A 19,320-nucleotide genomic window follows, 5' to 3' on the forward strand; every position below is an offset into this window, starting at 1 on the left:
AATTTCAGAATAGAATATGGCTTGGTTCCAATGTAGCTCTGCAACCAAAGGTTTTTCATGCCTTGCATGGATCAGCCATTGGGGGGCATTCTAGTTTTCCAATTACATATAGGAGAGTAAAAGAGCTATTTGCTTGGCTTGGATTGAAAAATAATAATCACAGTTTAGCCTCGGGCTGCACAAAATGTCAACAAGCAAAGCCTAAACGAGTCCGATATCCATGTTTGTTGCAACGTTTGGCAGTTCCCACTGCATCTTGGCAAATGATCTCTATGAACTTTGTGAAGGGATTACCCAAATCAGGTGGTACAAGTTGCATCTTGGTTGTGGTCGATAAGTTTTCTAAGTACGCCGCCCATTTTCTTCCTTGAGCCATCCATATACTACGAGTCAAGTAGCCAAACTGTTTATGCAGCAGATTTATCGCTTGCATGGTATACCTTCTTCCATCATTTTTGACCGTGACAAGGTTTTCACCAGTCTGTTTTGGCAAGAACTTTTCAAGCTGGCCAATGTCACCTTTCATATCTGCAACGACGAGACACATGTGATAACTTCGTTAATCTCAAGATCTGCCAACTCAATCTCTCGTTGGTGGTAGAGTTGTGTTCTGTAAACGTGCATACGTGTATTAGGCTCACGTCTGTACCATGTTTAGAAACAAATGTGTTAATTGCACTGTCGCGTCGATCACTCTGGTCACGACACTCTGCGCATTAGCTTTCGATAGTAAGGAAAAGCGAAACCAAGCATAGATAATTGAACAAAATCTCAATTGCGCTCGCTTTCACAACCGGATGCACTGCGCCAATCGAAACCAAGCCAGACCTGATGCCTGCCTCTCAATCAGCTCTCCTGCTAAACAAGAGTGCCTCGCCTGCAAATCAAGCTGCCTCTCCCACCTTCACACTTGCTGGAAACGTCCCCATAATCTCTGATCTCAGCTGCATCAGCAATCTACCTAAGTAATTCAAACCTTCGCCCTCGCGCCCACCGCCCCAAAATAAATCATGGGGCGATGCCTCAACAAGAACTGAGCCAGCCGTCGACAACAACATATTAGTCAGACCAGGGTAGGTTGAAAATTTTTGTTTGATAGCTCTGTACATCACATCAATTTTTGTAGTCTCCCAGTCTGTCCGTACCTGAAAAACAAAGGTAATTTAAAATAATAGTACAGTTTACATAAACAAGCAAGTTTGTGAAAATAAATAAGTTATACTGGAGTATATGTACTCCCTCCGTTGCAAATTGTAGGTCATTTTGGCAAATCTAAATACATAGTTTTTGCTATGTATCTAGATGCATAGCAAAAGCTATGTATCTAAAAAAGCCAAAACAAACTAAAATTTGGAACGGATGGAGTACTAGTCATTGTTAAAATGTACATTGTAATAATAACTGACAGGCCATGTGTCATGTGGGGACGCCAGTACCAGCGTCGCCCACGCATGCAGGCAGGTGCAGCGCCTGATGGCGCCCCAGATAGTGGCTGAGTTGTTGCCTAAAGTTTAGGATCTCAGTTTATTGTTGCCTAAAGTTTAGGATCTCAGTTTATTCAGTTTCCTTGTTTGCTGCGCATGGCGCCTATATGTATGGTGACACTATTGTTTGGAAAAGCAATGAATAATCAGCCTTCCCAATCCTCCCTCTTCCCTCTCAAATCTCACCTCCTTCACCATTGAGCAGTTAGGCAAAAACCCTAGCGCTCCTATCCGCCGAGACTACGAACTCCGTAGTCGAGGACCTCGTGTCTTGGGCGCCAACGTCCTTGACACCATGCCTTTTAAAAGAGAAGGTAATTGCTGGCATATAGGCCCCTACAACTAATCCCTGTAAATACATCGTAGAGATGTTTTGCAACAGGCAATCCATAGTGTAGTGAACTTCAACCAGTGGAAAGTATGTATAATGGAAGTCCCAGCGTAATGCCATGATTTTGCTCTTAAATTAGCTAGTGCATAATGTAATTGGTAAAACATTTATAACCTATAAAGGAAGGTTCAATAAGTAAATTTTGATGGCATCATAATGGACTTGTCTGACAGAAGCATCATTGTTTTCAAGTGTGGTTATGTTATTAGATTTGCAAATAATGCTATTACAAGTAGCAAATGATAAGTGGAGGTGCTGAAGCAGATACTACTAGATACACAAGCACCTCTTTCTAGAATATCTTTCATCAGAAGGATAATAACATGTTTTGTTAGGGTACACTAATCAAGAGGTCCCTTCATCTCTTCCCACAGTCAGGTACAATGAAAGCATAATATTCAGACATACCAGTTCAGGGAACCGCTTTTGTCGGGTCCTTCCTATTCTAGCAGCCTCTTCAGGACTCTTTGCCAGCTTTATTTCTTGGACAATGGTTCTTGCTTGAGGATTGTCGACACCAACAAATTTATGAGCCTGAAAAATAAATTATGGGTTTATAGACAGTCCAAACAATGACAGAGCACCATGATAAAGAAAATGGATTTTGGTCAAGAATTCCTTCCCACAGCAAACCTGATAGGGGGGCGCGCGCGCGCACACACACATAGCAACAAAGAACAGAAGACAAACCTGGTAATAGTGTTCCACTGATGGCCACATGAAAGAATCTCCATTTTCATCAGGCATGTGAATCGGATGAGGAGAAAAGTTGGAGAAAGCCCCAAAGGTATCCCAAGTCTTATAAAATGAAATAATATTTGTTTCATATGGAGAAATTTCTGGATCAACCGAGGGTATTTCGTCCATAGATGGTATAACAGGTGAAAGATCAGGAATGGGTTGGATATATCCACTCAAGAGCATGTCCCTATCGATCTGCAGATTTGCAAGAAAAATCTATTTAATATGTCACAGTTTTGAACTAATGCCAAATGGCATAGATGTGCAACAACAGTGCACATTTTATATTTACTTGTGCAGTACTCCAGTGTATGAAGAGAACAGCAGTAGAAGAGATCACTGAGCCTAGATGAAAATATGAAGATTACTATATTTTATTAAAGAAAAAATGAGGAACTGATACACAGAAGAGCTATGTGTTAGAGAAAAAAAAAACGGAAACTGATACAGAAGAGAAATACTGGGAGAGAGTTGCAAAATGAAATGCATATTAATAAAATTGTGATGTAACTCTATTAGTTTCACTAATATCCCTAAACTGAAATGTATCTGGACTAGAACAAGAGCTAACCTGCTCGTATGAGTGATCAATTAGATTAATCGCCTGGGTCATTTGACTCATCCCTAATTCACCAACTGGCGTTGGTGCATTTAATCCCCCAATTATTTTTGGAGCCATAAATACAATGACCTGTCAAATGATGCAAATTACGATTGTAAGTTACGATCTATATCTACTACATAACAATCACATGATGAAATGAAGTGAGAAATTCAAATCAATATAAGAAAACCAATAAACAATAACAGTGAATCTGATGATATTCAGCATGCAAAAAAATGGTGAGCCTTCAGATAATGTGATTTGAAAATAAGAGATGTATATAACAAAAGAAGAAATATATTTTATCCATCCATATCATATACTATTTATCTGGTTTCATATTCATTCCATCGAGTTGCTAAATATCAATGATTTAATAGCTGGCTATAGCTTAAGCTATAGCTGGATATAGCTGCTGAGAAGCGTTGCCGCTAGGAGATCACACTTTTAGCAACACTGTTAGCCTGAGGGCTAATAGCCGCAATTAGCCGGCTATATCCGCTAAATGGGCCTGCTTTTAGCAGCAATATTCCTGTGAACTGTGTTGGTGGTGGTGGTGGTCTGATTATCTGTTATCTTGTAGTGTATCGCTCTTATGAAGTTGTGATGTACTCTTATGATGATTGGGTGATGAACTGATGACTGATGAGTTGATGACATGTTAATGTGTTTTGGTGTTGACCGGTGAATCAATGATTCGATTGTTATGTCATGTGATAAGACCTTGCATTTTTTTTTACAGTTCCATTAAATGGCTTAGCTGCGGCTATAGCTAGGCTATGCTAGGCTATAGCTGCTCTTAGCTTTTTCAGAGACCAACAGCTAAGAGGCTTAGCCCGCTATTTAAAACATTGCTAAATATAAACTATAAGTTATCATTAAAACCAGGATACAACTAACTAAACGCAGCAAATGGACACACGAGCATTATACAAAATCTAGCAAAAAAGGTTTACCTTATGAATAACACTGGCAGATATAGCAGAAGCCGCTAAGGTCCCACCACATTCCCATAATACAGAAAGATAACCACGATCATAACAATATGACATAACATCTCTAGGATTCAGCATGTCAAACTCTACTACTTCAACACCCTTCCTAGCAAGCTTCTTTTGAAAATCTCTCCGAGCACCTCTCTGAGTCGCAACAATTGTATAGGCATCATTAACATTCCATAGATTTGCTTCCTCAGGAAGGTTAAGAGACTGTGACATCACTATACGCACTGGAACATGCCCCTCAATATGCCTTGCAGTTAATCGAGGATCTACAACAACAACCAAAAGACTTTTCTATATGAGTGAACACTACAAACTGCAGTTAACAGAATGTTGAATTATGTGGTTGCTACCATCAAAGCGCACTGTATTTCCACCAACAATAACAGCATCACTTCTGCCACGTAATTCAAATACACGCCCTCTGGATGCTTTGCCACTTATCCAAGAAGCATGTCCGCTACTTGCCGCTATTTTTCCTGACCATTAATAAAAGTGAAAAGAGATATAAGTTGAACAGTATGAATCAGTAATTTATATTTATAATTATCTCAACAAATCTTAACAAATGGAATAACAACATATGTCTCACCGTCTGCAGTCATAGCGTACTTCAGAACAGAGAAAGGGACATGAAAAGCAGCTCTGTAAAGCATTGGAGCATTTACAGTGAGGCATGACTTCAGAGCTTCCTACAGTTCACAACATAAAAGTTAACAAACTGATTAAATACACAATGTAATACTTTATTTATCTGACCCAATTTTTAGAGTACCATATAAAACAAACCAAAACAGTCAGTTTTTTAACCATTGTTATAGTTGCCCAAAGTCATACTCTGAACTGTAAATATAAAAATCGGGTATCCTATATGTCACATTCAAATTACTCAACACCTAGAGAAAATAAATCTGGTGCTAGTGTCTCTATTGAACTTGAATTTTCAAACTAAAAATTGACAAATTAAAAGATGTATTCGTAATTTATCTTCATCCCATAGTAAACCAATAGAGTTTTCATAGCATAATGCTAGTGCCAAATTCACGAGATCAGAACTCATTTAGAAAGATGGATATTGTTAACGAAATGGCAATGCATGATTAAAGCATTGTTTGCACATATGCAGAACGGAGTCAACAATGGATACTAAAGCTCTAAGAAATCAAACAATAAGGGAAACAAATCAACAATATGCAAAGAGTCACCTCGAACAATATATTCTGCAGATCCTCCCCCACAACATCAACTTGAATGCCTTCACTTCGTAATGCTTGGATTGCCTTCCCTCTCAAGTGCTTCAAGGGATGCCTAAGACCCACCACAACTCTTGTAATTCCTGCCTACTAAAATAATTAGCATACTGCGTATACATTGAGTAAGACTAATCAAGTTTATGTTAGTGCCTTAGACTAACTCTGGTACTCATGCGATGATGCGACTACAAGAGATCATGTGGACAAACGCAAAATCAGTCAAGCACCTAAAAAGGTTCATGTGGACAAATGCAAAAGCAGTAATCACCCAAAACAGAGTTATGTTTGAAAAAGCCACTCCAGCTTGTCCATGTCGTAATCATCTTTGCTAAAAGTCTAAAACAGACTGCTCTGTGGCGGTGTGTGTTGAGTAGTGTGATATGTTTGTTGAGAGGTTTGGTGTTGGGTTGTTGCGTTTTTCTTTTTGTTGTATTGCTCAATCTGTGCTTTCATCTTCTTTTTAATATAATCGGCAGCTCTGCTGCCTGGTTCGTTTCAAAAAAAAAAAAACAGACTGCTCTGCAAGGTACATTGATGCTCACCAGTTGAGACAAGAGGATAAGATGATTGTCCAGCCATTCCCTCATGATTAACTTTATGTATAAAACCGCAAAATTCACACTATACATTGATAATTGAGGACCATGATCTAGGTATTATACTAAAGATTTTAATGTTAGCCCAAACTGATTCCATGAAATGTGAAAACTGCAGAAATTTTAAGCGCAAACAGATGGCAAATTTGGAGAAACAGATGGGAATGAGGGATAGGAAAGGCAATTCCGTCGAGCACCTGGACGAGCGATCTGACGGCGGTGCTATCCCCGTAGCAGTCCCCGGGCTCGAGGTTGAGGTACGCCGTGGCGCCGCGCGCGTGCTCGCCGGCCTCCTGTGCGGCGAGGAGCTCGGCGCACGGCGTCCCCTGCGCGTAGAGGAACCCCTCGCCAACCACTAAGGAATCGGCGCTGTCTGTCTCCCGCTGGGGCCGCGCGATGACACACCCGAAGTTGGGGTGCGGGGATGTCAGCCCCGCGGAGCGGTCGGCCACGTCGGCGGCGCGGTGGAGGAGGAGGGCGTCATGCGCGTCGGAGGAGTGGGGAGCGGGCACGGAGGCGGCGGCCGCCGCACGTGGGGCGGGCACGCGGAGGCGCGTGCTGAGGGCGAGGTGGACGAAGGAAGGGGCGGTGACAGCCGGAGCGGGAGCGGCGGCGCCGAGCGGCGGCGGCATGTTTCGCGGGTGTGGTGGGGCCTGGGTTTGTGCGCCGTAAACGTTCGACGTTTTGCGGGTTGTGTTGGGGAGGGCCCGGAGGGGGATCCTATATATCTTTCGTACAGCCCATGAACAGAATCCCAGCAGCGCATGGCCCAATTAAGGCTTTGTTTACCAAAAAAAAATTCCTAAAATACTCATCACATCGAGTCTTCGGATATATGCATGGAGTATTAAATACAGTTAAAAAATAACTAATTATACAATTTAACCGTTTCTACGAGACCAATCTTTTAAACCTAATTGGTTCATGATTGGATATTAATTACCAAATAACAATAAAATATGCTACAGTATCAAAATCCAAACTTTTTCGCGAACTAAACACAGCCTAAAAGGAGATACCAAGCAGGTCAGCCTGGGCATTTGGTAAATACCGAACCGATCAGTTCAATTCTTCGGTACCTAGACAAATTCGGTTCCTCGGAAACCGGTACCGATCGGTTCCTAAAAAAATCGGTACCGAGGAAATTCGGTTCGGTTTCGGTATTTACCGAACAGTACCGAATTAATCACAGAGAAGATGTAATAGCCGGTTCAAAAACAAATTTTGACATAATTTCGTAGATATTAATAATGCAAAATACAAATACATATAAAAATACACATGTCTATAAGTGTGAGTGCCAAAAATACATAATATATTGTCTATAATTGTACCATCAATTATATAACAACACTCAAACTTATCACATTTCATGTAAATTCGGTAAGTTCGGTAAATTCGGTAAGCTCGGTTCAGTTTCGGTATTTACCTCGGTAATTCGATTCCTAAAAACTCGAAACCGAACATGGAACCAAATACTTCGGTTTCGGTAATTTCGGTTCGGTATTCGGTTCTCGGGGTTTTGTGCCCAGGGTGACAAACAGGCATCTGGTTGCTCAGCAGGGCATGTATATGTATCACTTAAGTTGAAGTTGTCAAGTTGAATTATCAAAAAATATGTTAAAAAATAAGTTGCCAAGAAGGGGGCGGAGAAGTACGGATTCAACGTCATAAAAGGTTGATAGGTTCTTTGATCTATTGCTCCAAGGACAAATTAAATTGTCTCCTAATCATACTATTCCATCGGCAGCTGAATTAAAAAATCGCAAGTACTTGAAGTGGCATAATGTTGTGCCATATAATACTTGCAAATGCAGGATATTCTGTCGTGAGATTCAAACAGAGAAGAATCAAGTTTGAGGTTCCTGCAAAATTAATGAAGATAGATGGACATCCTTTCCCTACCGATATGGTGTTGACGCAAAATCCAGTCACACACTCGAATACGCTAGAATGTGCAGCAAGATCGTCAAAACGATCAACACCAGCAGTCTCTCTGCGCAGACCGGTCAGACCGGTGCTCCAGGGAGACGGCGAAAACCTAGGATCTCGAGCTCGGGAGGGACCCCGTCGGAGCTCGTGAATCTAGGGTTGCTCTGAAGTCGGCAGGCCACTCAGAACATTCTCGAACGTCGTAGAGACGAGCGAAGAACAGCAGATGTGGTTGGAAAAGCTAGGATTTGGAGATAAAAAGTAAGGTATGAGTTGTTGAATCGATTGGGATTACCTCAATCGGCCTTAGCCTTTATATTTATAGGCCGAGGAAGTCGTACCCTTTCTCCAAGTCGGATTATATAAAGATTTCACAAATAAAACAACTCCTACTCGGATTAAAACTGGGCAGATCGATCAGATCAGTCGGCCTCTGATCTGCCAAATTTAGCTGTCAACACATGGTAGAGGTAAAGGATTTAAAAACCAAGAAAAAGTCCGAGGCGCTGACTTCCGAGTGGTCTGAGCAATCTGTAGCCATCGACCCTAAGACACAAATATTGGCCTTGTTTGGTTTGATTCTTTTAAGGGAATAGTAATATTTTGACCGGTAATTATGATGTCAAATAAAGCTAGTTTATAAAATCAACTTCAGAACCCTGCGCTAGGAACCCTGAAGATTTTAATGAGACCTTTGACCGCGCGATTTGAGGATGGTTACTGTAGCATCACTGTAGCTAATCATCGATTAATTACCGTTATTAGATTCGTCGCGAAAAGTCATATCCATCCCTGAAAGAGATTTTGCAAATAGACTTCATTGGGTCCTTCATGCGAAGGCTAGAATATCCATTCTAGGAAATCTAGAATGGAACCAAACAGGGCCATTAGCTGATGAACTCAAAAAACAAAACTAATACGAAGGAGAAGGTTCTAGAAGACTCGCGGAACCATGACGTCTCAGTAGCTGCTAAACAAATACTGATGTCAGCAAGAAAAAGAGAGACATCAGCAAGAGGAGCAGAACCGACGTGACAAGGATCATCGGCGGTATCCTTTCTTCCTCTTCTGCTGGTGTTGGGGCTGGTTGCCGGGCGAAGGCCGACCAGCGCGCGACGTCAAACGAAATCACCAGCCGAAGGCGAGAGCAAAGGCTGTCTGCGGTGGCTCAGGACTACGTGGCGAAGGACGGAGCGGGCGCCCTCGTGACGTGGCGTGACCCCGTGAGGAAGGAGGGGCCCATCGGCCAGCGCCTCAAGCGTGCAACAGACTCGGAGTCTAGCTGGCAATGCCGAACGGATCACGCCATGCAAAGACCACAGTGCCCTTGATTAGTTATTAAGTTGTAGTCGTCCCTAGGGGCTATAAATAGCACGGGACTAATCATTTGGGTCGAGTCGAATTATCATAGCTAACCTTTAATTACTTAAGCCCCGTTTCTGGTGTTCAGTCCAAGTGCATTGGACAACACGGGGACTATCCTTACAATAGGCAGCGTCATGATGGTGAAGGCCAACAGCCGATCGGTAGGGGCAGACCTTAAAGAAGGCGAACTCCAGTTCATGATGGACTAGGAAAAACGATTCACTTTGTTGACGGTTCTTAAGTGACAAATTCAACCATCAACTCTGCATCTTTCAAAGACAAATAATCACCAAACTTAGTTATATACCTTAATTCTAATTGGTTCCACAAGTTTTTGTGAATTATGATTTGCAGACATCTATAAGTGAAACACAAGAGAAAACACAATTGAACACAGAAAAAACACATAGAAGATCATAACACACGTTTTACTTACAAGAAGAGCCCACCAGACAGGACAAACTGGCGTTCCAAAGCGCCAACACCCAAGGGATAAGGCAAAGGCTCATCCATCAGCCTGCAGAACAAAGGCGGTGACTAGAGGGCCAACCAGAGGGCCGGCCGACCCCACGGGTCGCCCGAACCTGGATAGGTCCCATCCATGTGCCATTTGGCGAGAGATTCATCCTTATCCTCTTGATGTTGGTGCCCGGGTGTTTTCACATATATAAGGAGGAGAGGAGCATCCCTCCAACACACCACAAGAGAGAAGAGAAGAGTTTCACTTCAAGGCGAAGCTCTACCTCCATAGTGCTTAGAAGTAGGGAGAGAGTGAGGGGTAGCTTGGGGGAAATATTGCCATGTCGGCACTCTTCCCTGGCCTTGTACCTCGACAAATACTTTCTTTCTTAAGTAAATATTCATGATCTCCTGTGGTGGTGAGTCTCTTGGTTAAGTAAATTTTACTCTTTATTTGCTTGTGGGATCATCGTCCATCCTTGTGGGATCACAAGGCTCTCTGGCCTCCACCAAAGGTTCCAGACCTTCGGTCACCTGCAGGGCATCATCATGTTCTTTGATTGCTAGTGCTTTTCACTCTGCAGACAAAGACAAGAAATCGTTCACCAGAAATTTGTGTTAGTGACCGAACTTTCGGTCGCGCCCCTTCAGAGGTGGCAATCCATAACAATCACTAACACAGGATTAGATAGAGTTTGTTGGGATTACGATTCCTTGTGATGTCTTGATTCCCAAGTCTTGTAACTCTCATATATACTTTCCGAGAGGCTCAATGCAATAAATCCATTATACACCAACTCTATTCTCCTACACAAACGCAAGCAAAATTGCACAACGACCCAAGCTTCAATTCCACCTGATGAGGGTTGCAGGTTGCTGATTACATTATATGAAAGCAATGAGAACCTAGCATTAACCCAACATCATTCATATCTAGTTTGCAAGCCTATTTGCTATACTTTACAATTTTGGGAATTTCTGTAACTAGATCAAATCACTCCCCTACCTCTTCCTTTTTTTCTAAGAACAAAAAACTCAGACAATGTTTGTTACATAATACAGCTTCCATATTCTGCATCCGAGAGTTCAAGGTCAGGTTAGAACATTAAATAGCTTCAGATTGTTGTTACTAACAACAGAACCAAGGACTTGTGCCATTGGAATCTCCACCCAGAGGAGATATTATGTGCATCAACAGTGTAAGTAAATCCAGTCATGTCATCCTTAATTTCTATGCTCGAGGAACCTGAAATCAAGCGATGGAAGTATGGCATTAACTAAAATACAATGGCAGATGTAGAACACAAATTTCAGATGTACATATCCTGTTGCAAAAAGATTGCAGTAGACAAACAAGGATAGACTTTGCAGCAACATTGAGTTCGGTCGGGAAGGACAATTATATATTTATAAATTAATGCCTCACTTACAGTTGTAGTCTGTCCATCCAATAACTTGATTTTCCAAGTTGTAAACCACTAGTTTATTTGAGAGAACCAGATCTGCAATAGAGTTCATAAAATTTTGAAGGAAAGAAGGGATAAATAGGTCAATATTGCATAACAGCTTGATCATACCTCCCAAGAAAACCATATTTTTCCCATCCTTGGTTTGTAACCCACCATTCAGGAACCCTACACAGTAGAAATCATTCTGCAAAACAAAAAAATGAAATAATAAATTGAACCATGAACTTCTGTAATAAGATAAGTCATCTTACATCAAACAGAACAAATGCTTGTCCACAATGCAGATAATATACAAAAATTACTAATTCACTTATAGGAGGTCGATAGGCAGGGCCAGAACAAATAGTAGCACATACTATACAGTAGATGCAGATAAGATCACATATAAATAGAAAAGCATAAGTGTTGGAATATAAGTGAATTTCCCACCTTTCCCCATTAGCTTAAGCTTTTGGGTTGAACTGGTCAGTGCATGCAACTCAATAAGCTAGAGGTCTCGAGTTCGAATCCTGGTTAGCGTAATTAAATAAAATAATTGCTGCTCGCTCTTATTCCACGTCTGAGGCACGAGAGATCTCTCCATCAACTTAAGCTTTTGGGTTGAATTGGTTGGTGCATGCAACTCAATAATAAGTAGGCTTTTGAAGTAGAAAACCTAGGTGTTAACAACTAGTATTTCAAGTCATCCCACAGTATGCTGAAACACAGACCTGTATACGAGTAGCAACATGATGTTTTGAATGAACTCCTTTTTTTGAATATACAAGCAAATTATTAGATAACAACATTTCATCATGTTGGGTCTTAATAGGACAAATTTCATTAATCTTTAGATCACTACAAATTTCAACTATAAATGGTACCTATCTTATGGTTCAGTTACCGGTACCCACCAAACTTTTAAAAAGATGCTCCTGATAGGTAAAAGTTTTTGCACGAAGTATGCTGGCATAATATTTCAATTTAATAATGAATCTAAGTTCAGGTTTGTTTTCTTATTTTTAATTGCATGATAAATTTTCAATCTGCACAAGCATAACTGAAGATGATACGAGTCAAAACCAAAACTAGACAATATGTACCAGAAAATTTCGTAAACTAGCCCATAGACCTGTGCACCTGCACAGGCTATAAATTTTAAGAGACATAACTGTCAGAACTTATATGTAAACTTGATGCCACAGCTCAATAATCGCTTCTATTTGCTTTATCTCATTTGATCTTATTGTAAGACAAAACACAACAACAACAACAACAACAACAACAACAACAACATAGCCTTTTTTCCCAAGCAAGTTGGGGTAGGCTAGAGATGAAACCCGAAAGAAATAAGTTCAAGGTTCAGGCACATTGATAACTAGTCTCCAAACGCTCCTATCCAAAACTATCTCTTTAGAGATATTACAATCCTTAAGGTCTCTCTTAACCACCGACTCATCCCAAGCCAGTTTAGATCTACCTCTACCCCTCTTTACATTATCGACCCGCTCAAGAACCCCACTACGCACCGGCGCCTCAGGAGGCCTTCGTTGGACATGTCCAAACCATCTCAGCCGATGTTGGGTAAGTTTCTCCTCAATTGGTGCCACCCCGACCCTATCCCGAATAACTTCGTTCTGGACTCTATCCCTCCTTGTGTGCCCGCAAAACCACCGCAACATCCGCATCTCTGCTACACTCAGTTGCTGGACATGTCGCCTTTTTGTAGGCCAACATTCAGCACCGTATAACATCGCCGGACGAATTGCTGTCCTATAGAATTTGCCTTTTAGCTTTTGTGTCACTCTATTGTCACAAAGGATGCCAGAAGCTTGCCGCCATTTCAACAAGCCAGCTGAAATTCTATGCCTAACATCTTCATCAATGTCGCCATCCTTTTGTAGCACCGATCCTAAATACCGAAAAGTATCCTTCTGGACCACCACTTGCCCATCTAGACTAACGACTCCTCCCTCATGCCTAGTCGCGCTGAAATCGCACATCATGTACTCGGTCTTGGTCCTACTAAGTCTGAACCCTTTCGACTCTAACGTGCGTCTCCACAACTCTAACTTCCTATTAACCCCTGCCATATTCTCGTCAACTAGCACCACATCATCAGCAAAGAGCATACACCAAGGGATTTCACCTTGTATATCTCTTGTGACCTCATCCATCACTAAAGCAAATAAATAAGGGCTCAATGCTGACCCCTGGTGTAGGCCAATGTTAATAGGAAAGTCAGTGGTGTCGCCATCACATATCCGGACAAACGTCGTCGCATCCTTGTACTTATCCTTAATGAGGGTAATTTATTTAGTTGGGACTTTGTGCTTCTCTAAGGCCCACCACATGACATTTCTCGGTACTTTGTCATATGCCTTCTCAAGGTCAATGAAGACCATGTGCAAGTCCTTCTTCTACTCCCTATATCTCTTCATCAATTGTCGTATTAAGAAAATTGCCTCCATGGTTGGCCTTCCAGGCATGAACCCAAATTGATTTTGGGTCACACTTGTCACTCTTCTTAGGCGAGAGCGCCTCCGCCTCCCCGGCGCCGCCGTGGCGCGGGAACTTGCAGACAAAAGGGAAGATGAAGAGCGGCGCGGGCAGGAGCAGGGGAGGCGTGCGTGTCCGCGCCCCGGGAAGGCGCCGGAAAAGAGGGACGGAGGAAAAGAGGAGAAACTTATTTAAATCAATTGGTATTTAAATCGGCCGGGAGATATGGTGGTATGGTATTCTCGCCAATCCCCTCATGTTCTTTGCGTTTCGCGCTTCCGGTTGGGATAATTTGCATCTAGATCCACCTTTTCCTTAATACTTAAGGAAAGGTTCACCCAAAGACCGTATTACCAACTGTAATTGCCATTGCAGATGGAAGGAAAAAGAATGATTTGAATTGATGGGACCTAAAAATCAATTAAGTTAAGGTAGGCTACTCTTTTTTAAGAAAAAGGATAACAGGTACTTATTTACTACTAGTTGGGTTAAAACTGTGCCAGTATTGTTGGAAAGGAACCTCGTCAAATTCGTTGAAATTCATTGAATTAAAGACTAAGTCAGGAATAACAATACACAAACTGATGCTAAAACCAGTTGCCTGAGCCACAATGCAACCATGAGGAAAAAGGAGACATTTCACACGTGGCAGCATCAGCGTGACAACCAACTGACAGAAGAGGCGTTCCATACAAGGTCGGAGCTTTAATCATATTGGTATCAATTTTGTTGCATATGCATGATGCATCTGTGTGCCACTGGGCGCTCTTGTTGACACTAAAGGGAGCTTCGTTAAGGGTGGTTGGACTTCAACTAGCTAAAGATGTGTCATCTGTCTGTCAATGTGTGATGGTGATGGAAGGAAGATGCAGAAAAATTACTTTTCCTATATCCAGGAATGACTAGACTTTTTTAAGAGATTCTTTCTTCTTTCTATCTCCTTTAGTTTGTTGTAACTTTTTTTTAATTGATATACCCTCTACTCTTCACCTTAAATATATATAACGTGTAGGACAACCTAATTAGTTCAAAAATGAACTAGCTAGTTTGTCCTCAACAGAGCATATATATTCAAGCTAAGACAGGAGGTAATAGTTCATAAGGAAGAAAAAAAGAGACAAAGCTGTGGCTTGGTGTGCTGGAGCCTGAAGTCAAACATGAGTGAAAGCAAAAGAAAAAAAAAGTGCTGCGGAGGAGTAGACAACATAGTGGCCAAAAACGTTTATGGAATATGGACAAGGGGATCGATGCAATTATCTTCATCCAACCCTGTTTTTTCTTCTTTTCCCCTTGCTATGTTTTGAAATTGGACTGCCCTCCCTGTTTACATTACGCTGTGTTTGCTTGGCTTGTCAGCCAACCAGCCAGCAGTAATGTTCTCTCATACTAAATCAGCACTAGCCACTAGCTACCAGCCAATCAGCAGTACTGTTCTCTCATAACAAATTAGCACCAGCTATCAGCCACAGCCAAACGAATACAACAATTTCTTCTTCTTTGTTGGACTGTTCCACTACTAAACTTCATTCAAGACTGCAAAGCAGAAGATAGATGTTGGCTGCGCTCTGGGGCGTGCCATCCTGCCTCTGAAACGTCAGCAGCTGTCCGTTTCTTCCCCTTTTCTTTTCAGGCACGTCCGGTCAGTGGATTCACACACGCAGATGTGGACCAAACCATGGGCTGGGATTCTTACTAAAAAGCAAACGGGCAGAAAGCACTTGCTCGTGATAATAACCGATAAATATCAGTGCAGCAGCAGGTACCAAGCAAGCAACTGGTGGACACGCGCCGGCTAGTTAGCGAGCTTCCATTATCAGTGTCAAGACTGAAGACCTAAACACCATCTTTTATGGGTGATCGTACTACCTCAAATGCAGGGCTCCTAGTCCTACATGTAATCCTGTCCGTGTGTCAGCTCTCACTCGAGCGGTTTCTCCGATCCTCTTTTTCTGCCGTTGGGTGGATAACCTGATCGATCGCGGTTGAGTTTGAACATACGTACGCGAGCCAGAAACTGCCGCCTGGAAAATTGAACAGAAAGTTTTCTGGTTTCCGATTTCTCTCTTTTTGTCTGCGGATATAATATACTAGAGATATTATTATGTCCGGTTCCAGAAGACAAACGTCGGCAGCGGCTGCGCCGCGGGAGCAAACGCGTCGGCCATTTTGTGGTGCCGCCGGCCGCCCTCTCGCAAGTCTCGCAAGTCATCATGCGTGCGCAGCTTGCGCGCGTCAGGGGGGCGGGCCAGGCCACCCCGCGGTCGTCGTCGTCGTCGACCACGACTCGCGACCGACCCCCGGAGGGGTAGGCGTGGACAAACAAGCCGGGGGTGACGAGGGCTAGCTGCTGCTAGTTGCGCGAGTACGCCGTACAGGATCGGATCGGATCGGATCGGATGGACCAGCTGCTCGTGCCGGTTTACATCGTCGTTAGGCCGCCGCCCTCCTCCCGACCAAAGCGCCAAGAAGGAAAAAGGATCCGTGATCCGTCGTCGTTGGACTGGGGCCGAACTATCCATCCTGAATGCGAGAGCTGGCTCCCCGCGTCGATCGGTGCCGTACGCGGAGGCATGCATTGTTTCTCAAGGATTTTTCTTTCAAAGTCCAAACTAGATTAGTTTCTTTTACAGAATTACAATGGACATCAATTTCTCTCTCAGTTTGGATCAAACCATGCCCTTAGAGTCTGTTTAGAAGAGCTAAAATTAATGTTAAACTTTAACTCATATTAGTACTCATATATATGCTGAAATTTTTAAATTTTAACTACAATTTAACTTACTCTGTTAACACTTTCGTTTGGAATAGTTAGTACTAAAATTATTTAACACTTTCACCCACCTATGACCTATAGCACTTGAATCTGAGGCTGATCCAATCGACGGAAGTTGTTTGGAGATTTACATTCGGTGGATGGAGTTGACCGCAGCTCCCGACGGCGAGGGACCAACACATGGCATGGCGTCCACTAAATTCAGCTGTGCCGTTAGTTCAATCACGGCAGGTCGCCGCTTCATGACCATATACTCCCTCCATACTCCATATTGGTAAAAAGAAGACGTTTAGGACAGCGACACGGTCTCTAAAATACAACTTTGACCTCTTGTCACTATAAAAATATTTATAGAAAAGTGTTATACGTATATTTTTATGAAAGTATTTTTCTAGATAAATCTATTCATATAATTTTCACATTTGCAAATTCAACAAGTTAAAAATTATTGATGATTTATATTCCCAATGTTTGACCCAAACCATGTCCAAAACGTCTTCTTTTACCAATACGGAGGGAGTACTATTATATGGTGGTGTTGACTCATTGCCGCCGCCACCGGCGGAAACCTTAGTATCCAAGCCTTCATAAGGCCAGTCTAAATGAGGATTTTATATATGGAGAGTTTTATAACATTAACGGCTCGTTTAGTTTGGACAAAATTTTTTTGGCAGCGTTTGCAACACTAATTAGAATAATTAAATATAGACTAATTATAAAACTAATTATACGGATGGACGGATAATCACGGACGAATCTATTAAGCCTAATTAATCCATCATTAGAGATTGTTCATTGTAGCACAATATTGTATAATCATTACATAATTAGGTTCATTATGTTCATCTCGTGATTTCACCCGAAGGTTATAGAATGGGATTTATCAATTATCCACATTTAATACTCCTAATTAGTGGTCAAACGTTTCAAGTCACTGTAGTGCATGAAATTTTTTTGGAACTAAACAAGCTGTAAATGTTATGTTATCAATTTTGCTGACATGACAAGAAAATAAAAAGATAGAGTTTTATGGGATATGAGGAGAGTTCTATTACCATAAAATATATCTGGCACAGTTACCTAATTTCTAATCTAGCTAACTGTACCATAAAATTGTATATTGAGACTGGGCTAAGAAAGAGGTACACCAACTCGCGCCATCTAGTGTTCTGGTCTGATCCCGAGATATTTTATTGTCAATATATTTTCTTGTAGATTTAGTTAGAATTGAAAAATTGCTTTAGACGAAACTGAAATGGCACACATTTTGAATGAAGGGGTTAGTAGACAATGACCTTCGCGACCACAAGGGTACTGACTGTTTGTATCGAGTGCTGATGCCTGTACATTTGGTGTATTGGACCGCAAGTGGTTGCTCCTTTTCAAAAAATAAAGTCTTTGTTTCCTGCAGGGCTATCATAAGTTCGTATTATATTATACACTGTTATGAAGAAAATAATTAATTAGTGATCAATTAATGTAATTATTTATATAATTTTTTAATTGGTAGGCAAATCCCACTTGGGGAACTTCCACCCCAAAAAAGTGCTTTGAAGGGGCCATCTCAAAAGGACATGTTCCTTGGGATGATGTCTCTTGGTCTTGTATATAAACAGCAATCAATCAATGGGAACATAAGGAGTTCACTCTCATTCTTTCACTTTACAACACGTTATCACCCACGCTAGACTCTCCACTGACTCGTCATTCCAGAACTCGCCGAGTTCTTCAGAAGAATGGGAGGCTTTAACCTGTATACCCTTATGTTAAGTGCTCTTGACCTTCATGCCCCTATTTTTTTTTGAGTCGCATCTGTATGTCCTGCCGCCAATTTATCTTTACCCCTATACCCTTCCGTCCATGTGGCGTAAGAAAATAACGGAAGCAAAGCCCTGACAGATGGGACTGAGCAATGGAAATGACCGTATTACCCTAGTGTACTCTCTATCCATATTCCCACGTCAAAAAATAGTTAATTGGATTTATGCCATTACAATTTTGCAAGTTCAGAGCTCTGCCATTACTATTTGTCTATTTCGAAACATGCCATTACTGTTTCCCTTTTATCCGGCTCATCCCATTTTCTACACTTCTGACGACATTGAGTCCACTTGCAGACCGTATTCTACGTATTGAGACGATTACACAGCTCTGGCTCAACTGATAAAGACTGAGCCGAGCTTAGCAGCCTCGTCAATATACGCCAAGCACAGGGCCGACCGGCCGCCGCCGCCTCCTCCGCGCCAAGCGCTAGCTCTGCGTCCCGTCCCGCCCACTGCTCGCCCGTGTGCATGTCCTTCTCCTCCGACGGCGGCCTGTGCTTCTCCGGCTGCCTCGATGGAGCCGAGGAGCTCCGCGGCATTGTGCTTTTGATGGTCCACGGCGGCTACATGAAGGGCCTCGTCCGAGCGTTCGGCGGCGGCGCCGGCTCGTTGTCGGCGCACTGCGGAGGCCTCGGCCCCGGCCACCGGCCCCGTGGAGCTCCTTCTAGGGAGTTGGTTCTTGGAGCTGGACGTTTTTCGTGTTCATCCTCTTTTTATGCGATGTTCAGGGTATTTTTAGTGTGATTTTTGATTCGCGAGATATACTGCATCTTTTCACAAACTTCTTTTTGGATCTGTTAATTCTTGAAGGTGCGGAACAAACTTCTTTTTGGATCTGTTAATTCTTAAAGGTGCGGACCTATGGCTCGAGTTTCGCTTCGATCCGTTGCAATTTGAATAGTATTTTGGACTTGAACTTGGGCATTTTTCATTTGCTTGTTCCCTGTTCTT

At 42.2% G+C, this 19,320-nt stretch overlaps 1 protein-coding gene and 2 long non-coding RNA genes across 3 annotated transcripts; 1 reads left to right on the forward strand and 2 right to left on the reverse strand.

Moving 5' to 3' along the window:
• Positions 1-543: 543 nt before the first annotated feature.
• On the reverse strand, positions 544-6,702 carry LOC120655710 (riboflavin biosynthesis protein PYRR, chloroplastic). The gene is made up of 9 exons (XM_039933673.1): positions 6,268-6,702; positions 5,427-5,561; positions 4,814-4,913; positions 4,575-4,700; positions 4,177-4,490; positions 3,188-3,307; positions 2,566-2,811; positions 2,284-2,409; positions 544-1,145 (listed from the first exon to the last, which is right to left on the reverse strand). Exons 1-9 carry the CDS (start codon positions 6,700-6,702, stop codon positions 885-887), a joined length of 1,863 nt encoding a protein of 620 aa, XP_039789607.1. The 3' UTR covers positions 544-884.
• A 3,293-nt stretch (positions 6,703-9,995) lies between these two features.
• LOC120655711 lies at positions 9,996-12,505 on the reverse strand. The gene is made up of 4 exons (XR_005667697.1): positions 11,404-12,505; positions 11,257-11,328; positions 10,535-11,072; positions 9,996-10,404 (listed from the first exon to the last, which is right to left on the reverse strand). It is a non-coding gene; the product is annotated as an uncharacterized LOC120655711 (long non-coding RNA).
• A 6,272-nt stretch (positions 12,506-18,777) lies between these two features.
• Positions 18,778-19,282, forward strand: LOC120655713. The gene is made up of 2 exons (XR_005667698.1): positions 18,778-19,179; positions 19,221-19,282. It is a non-coding gene; the product is annotated as an uncharacterized LOC120655713 (long non-coding RNA).
• Positions 19,283-19,320: the final 38 nt, after the last annotated feature.

Source organism: Panicum virgatum, chromosome 1N, assembly GCF_016808335.1.
Source record: "Panicum virgatum strain AP13 chromosome 1N, P.virgatum_v5, whole genome shotgun sequence".
Taxonomy (NCBI): Eukaryota; Viridiplantae; Streptophyta; class Magnoliopsida; order Poales; family Poaceae; genus Panicum; species Panicum virgatum.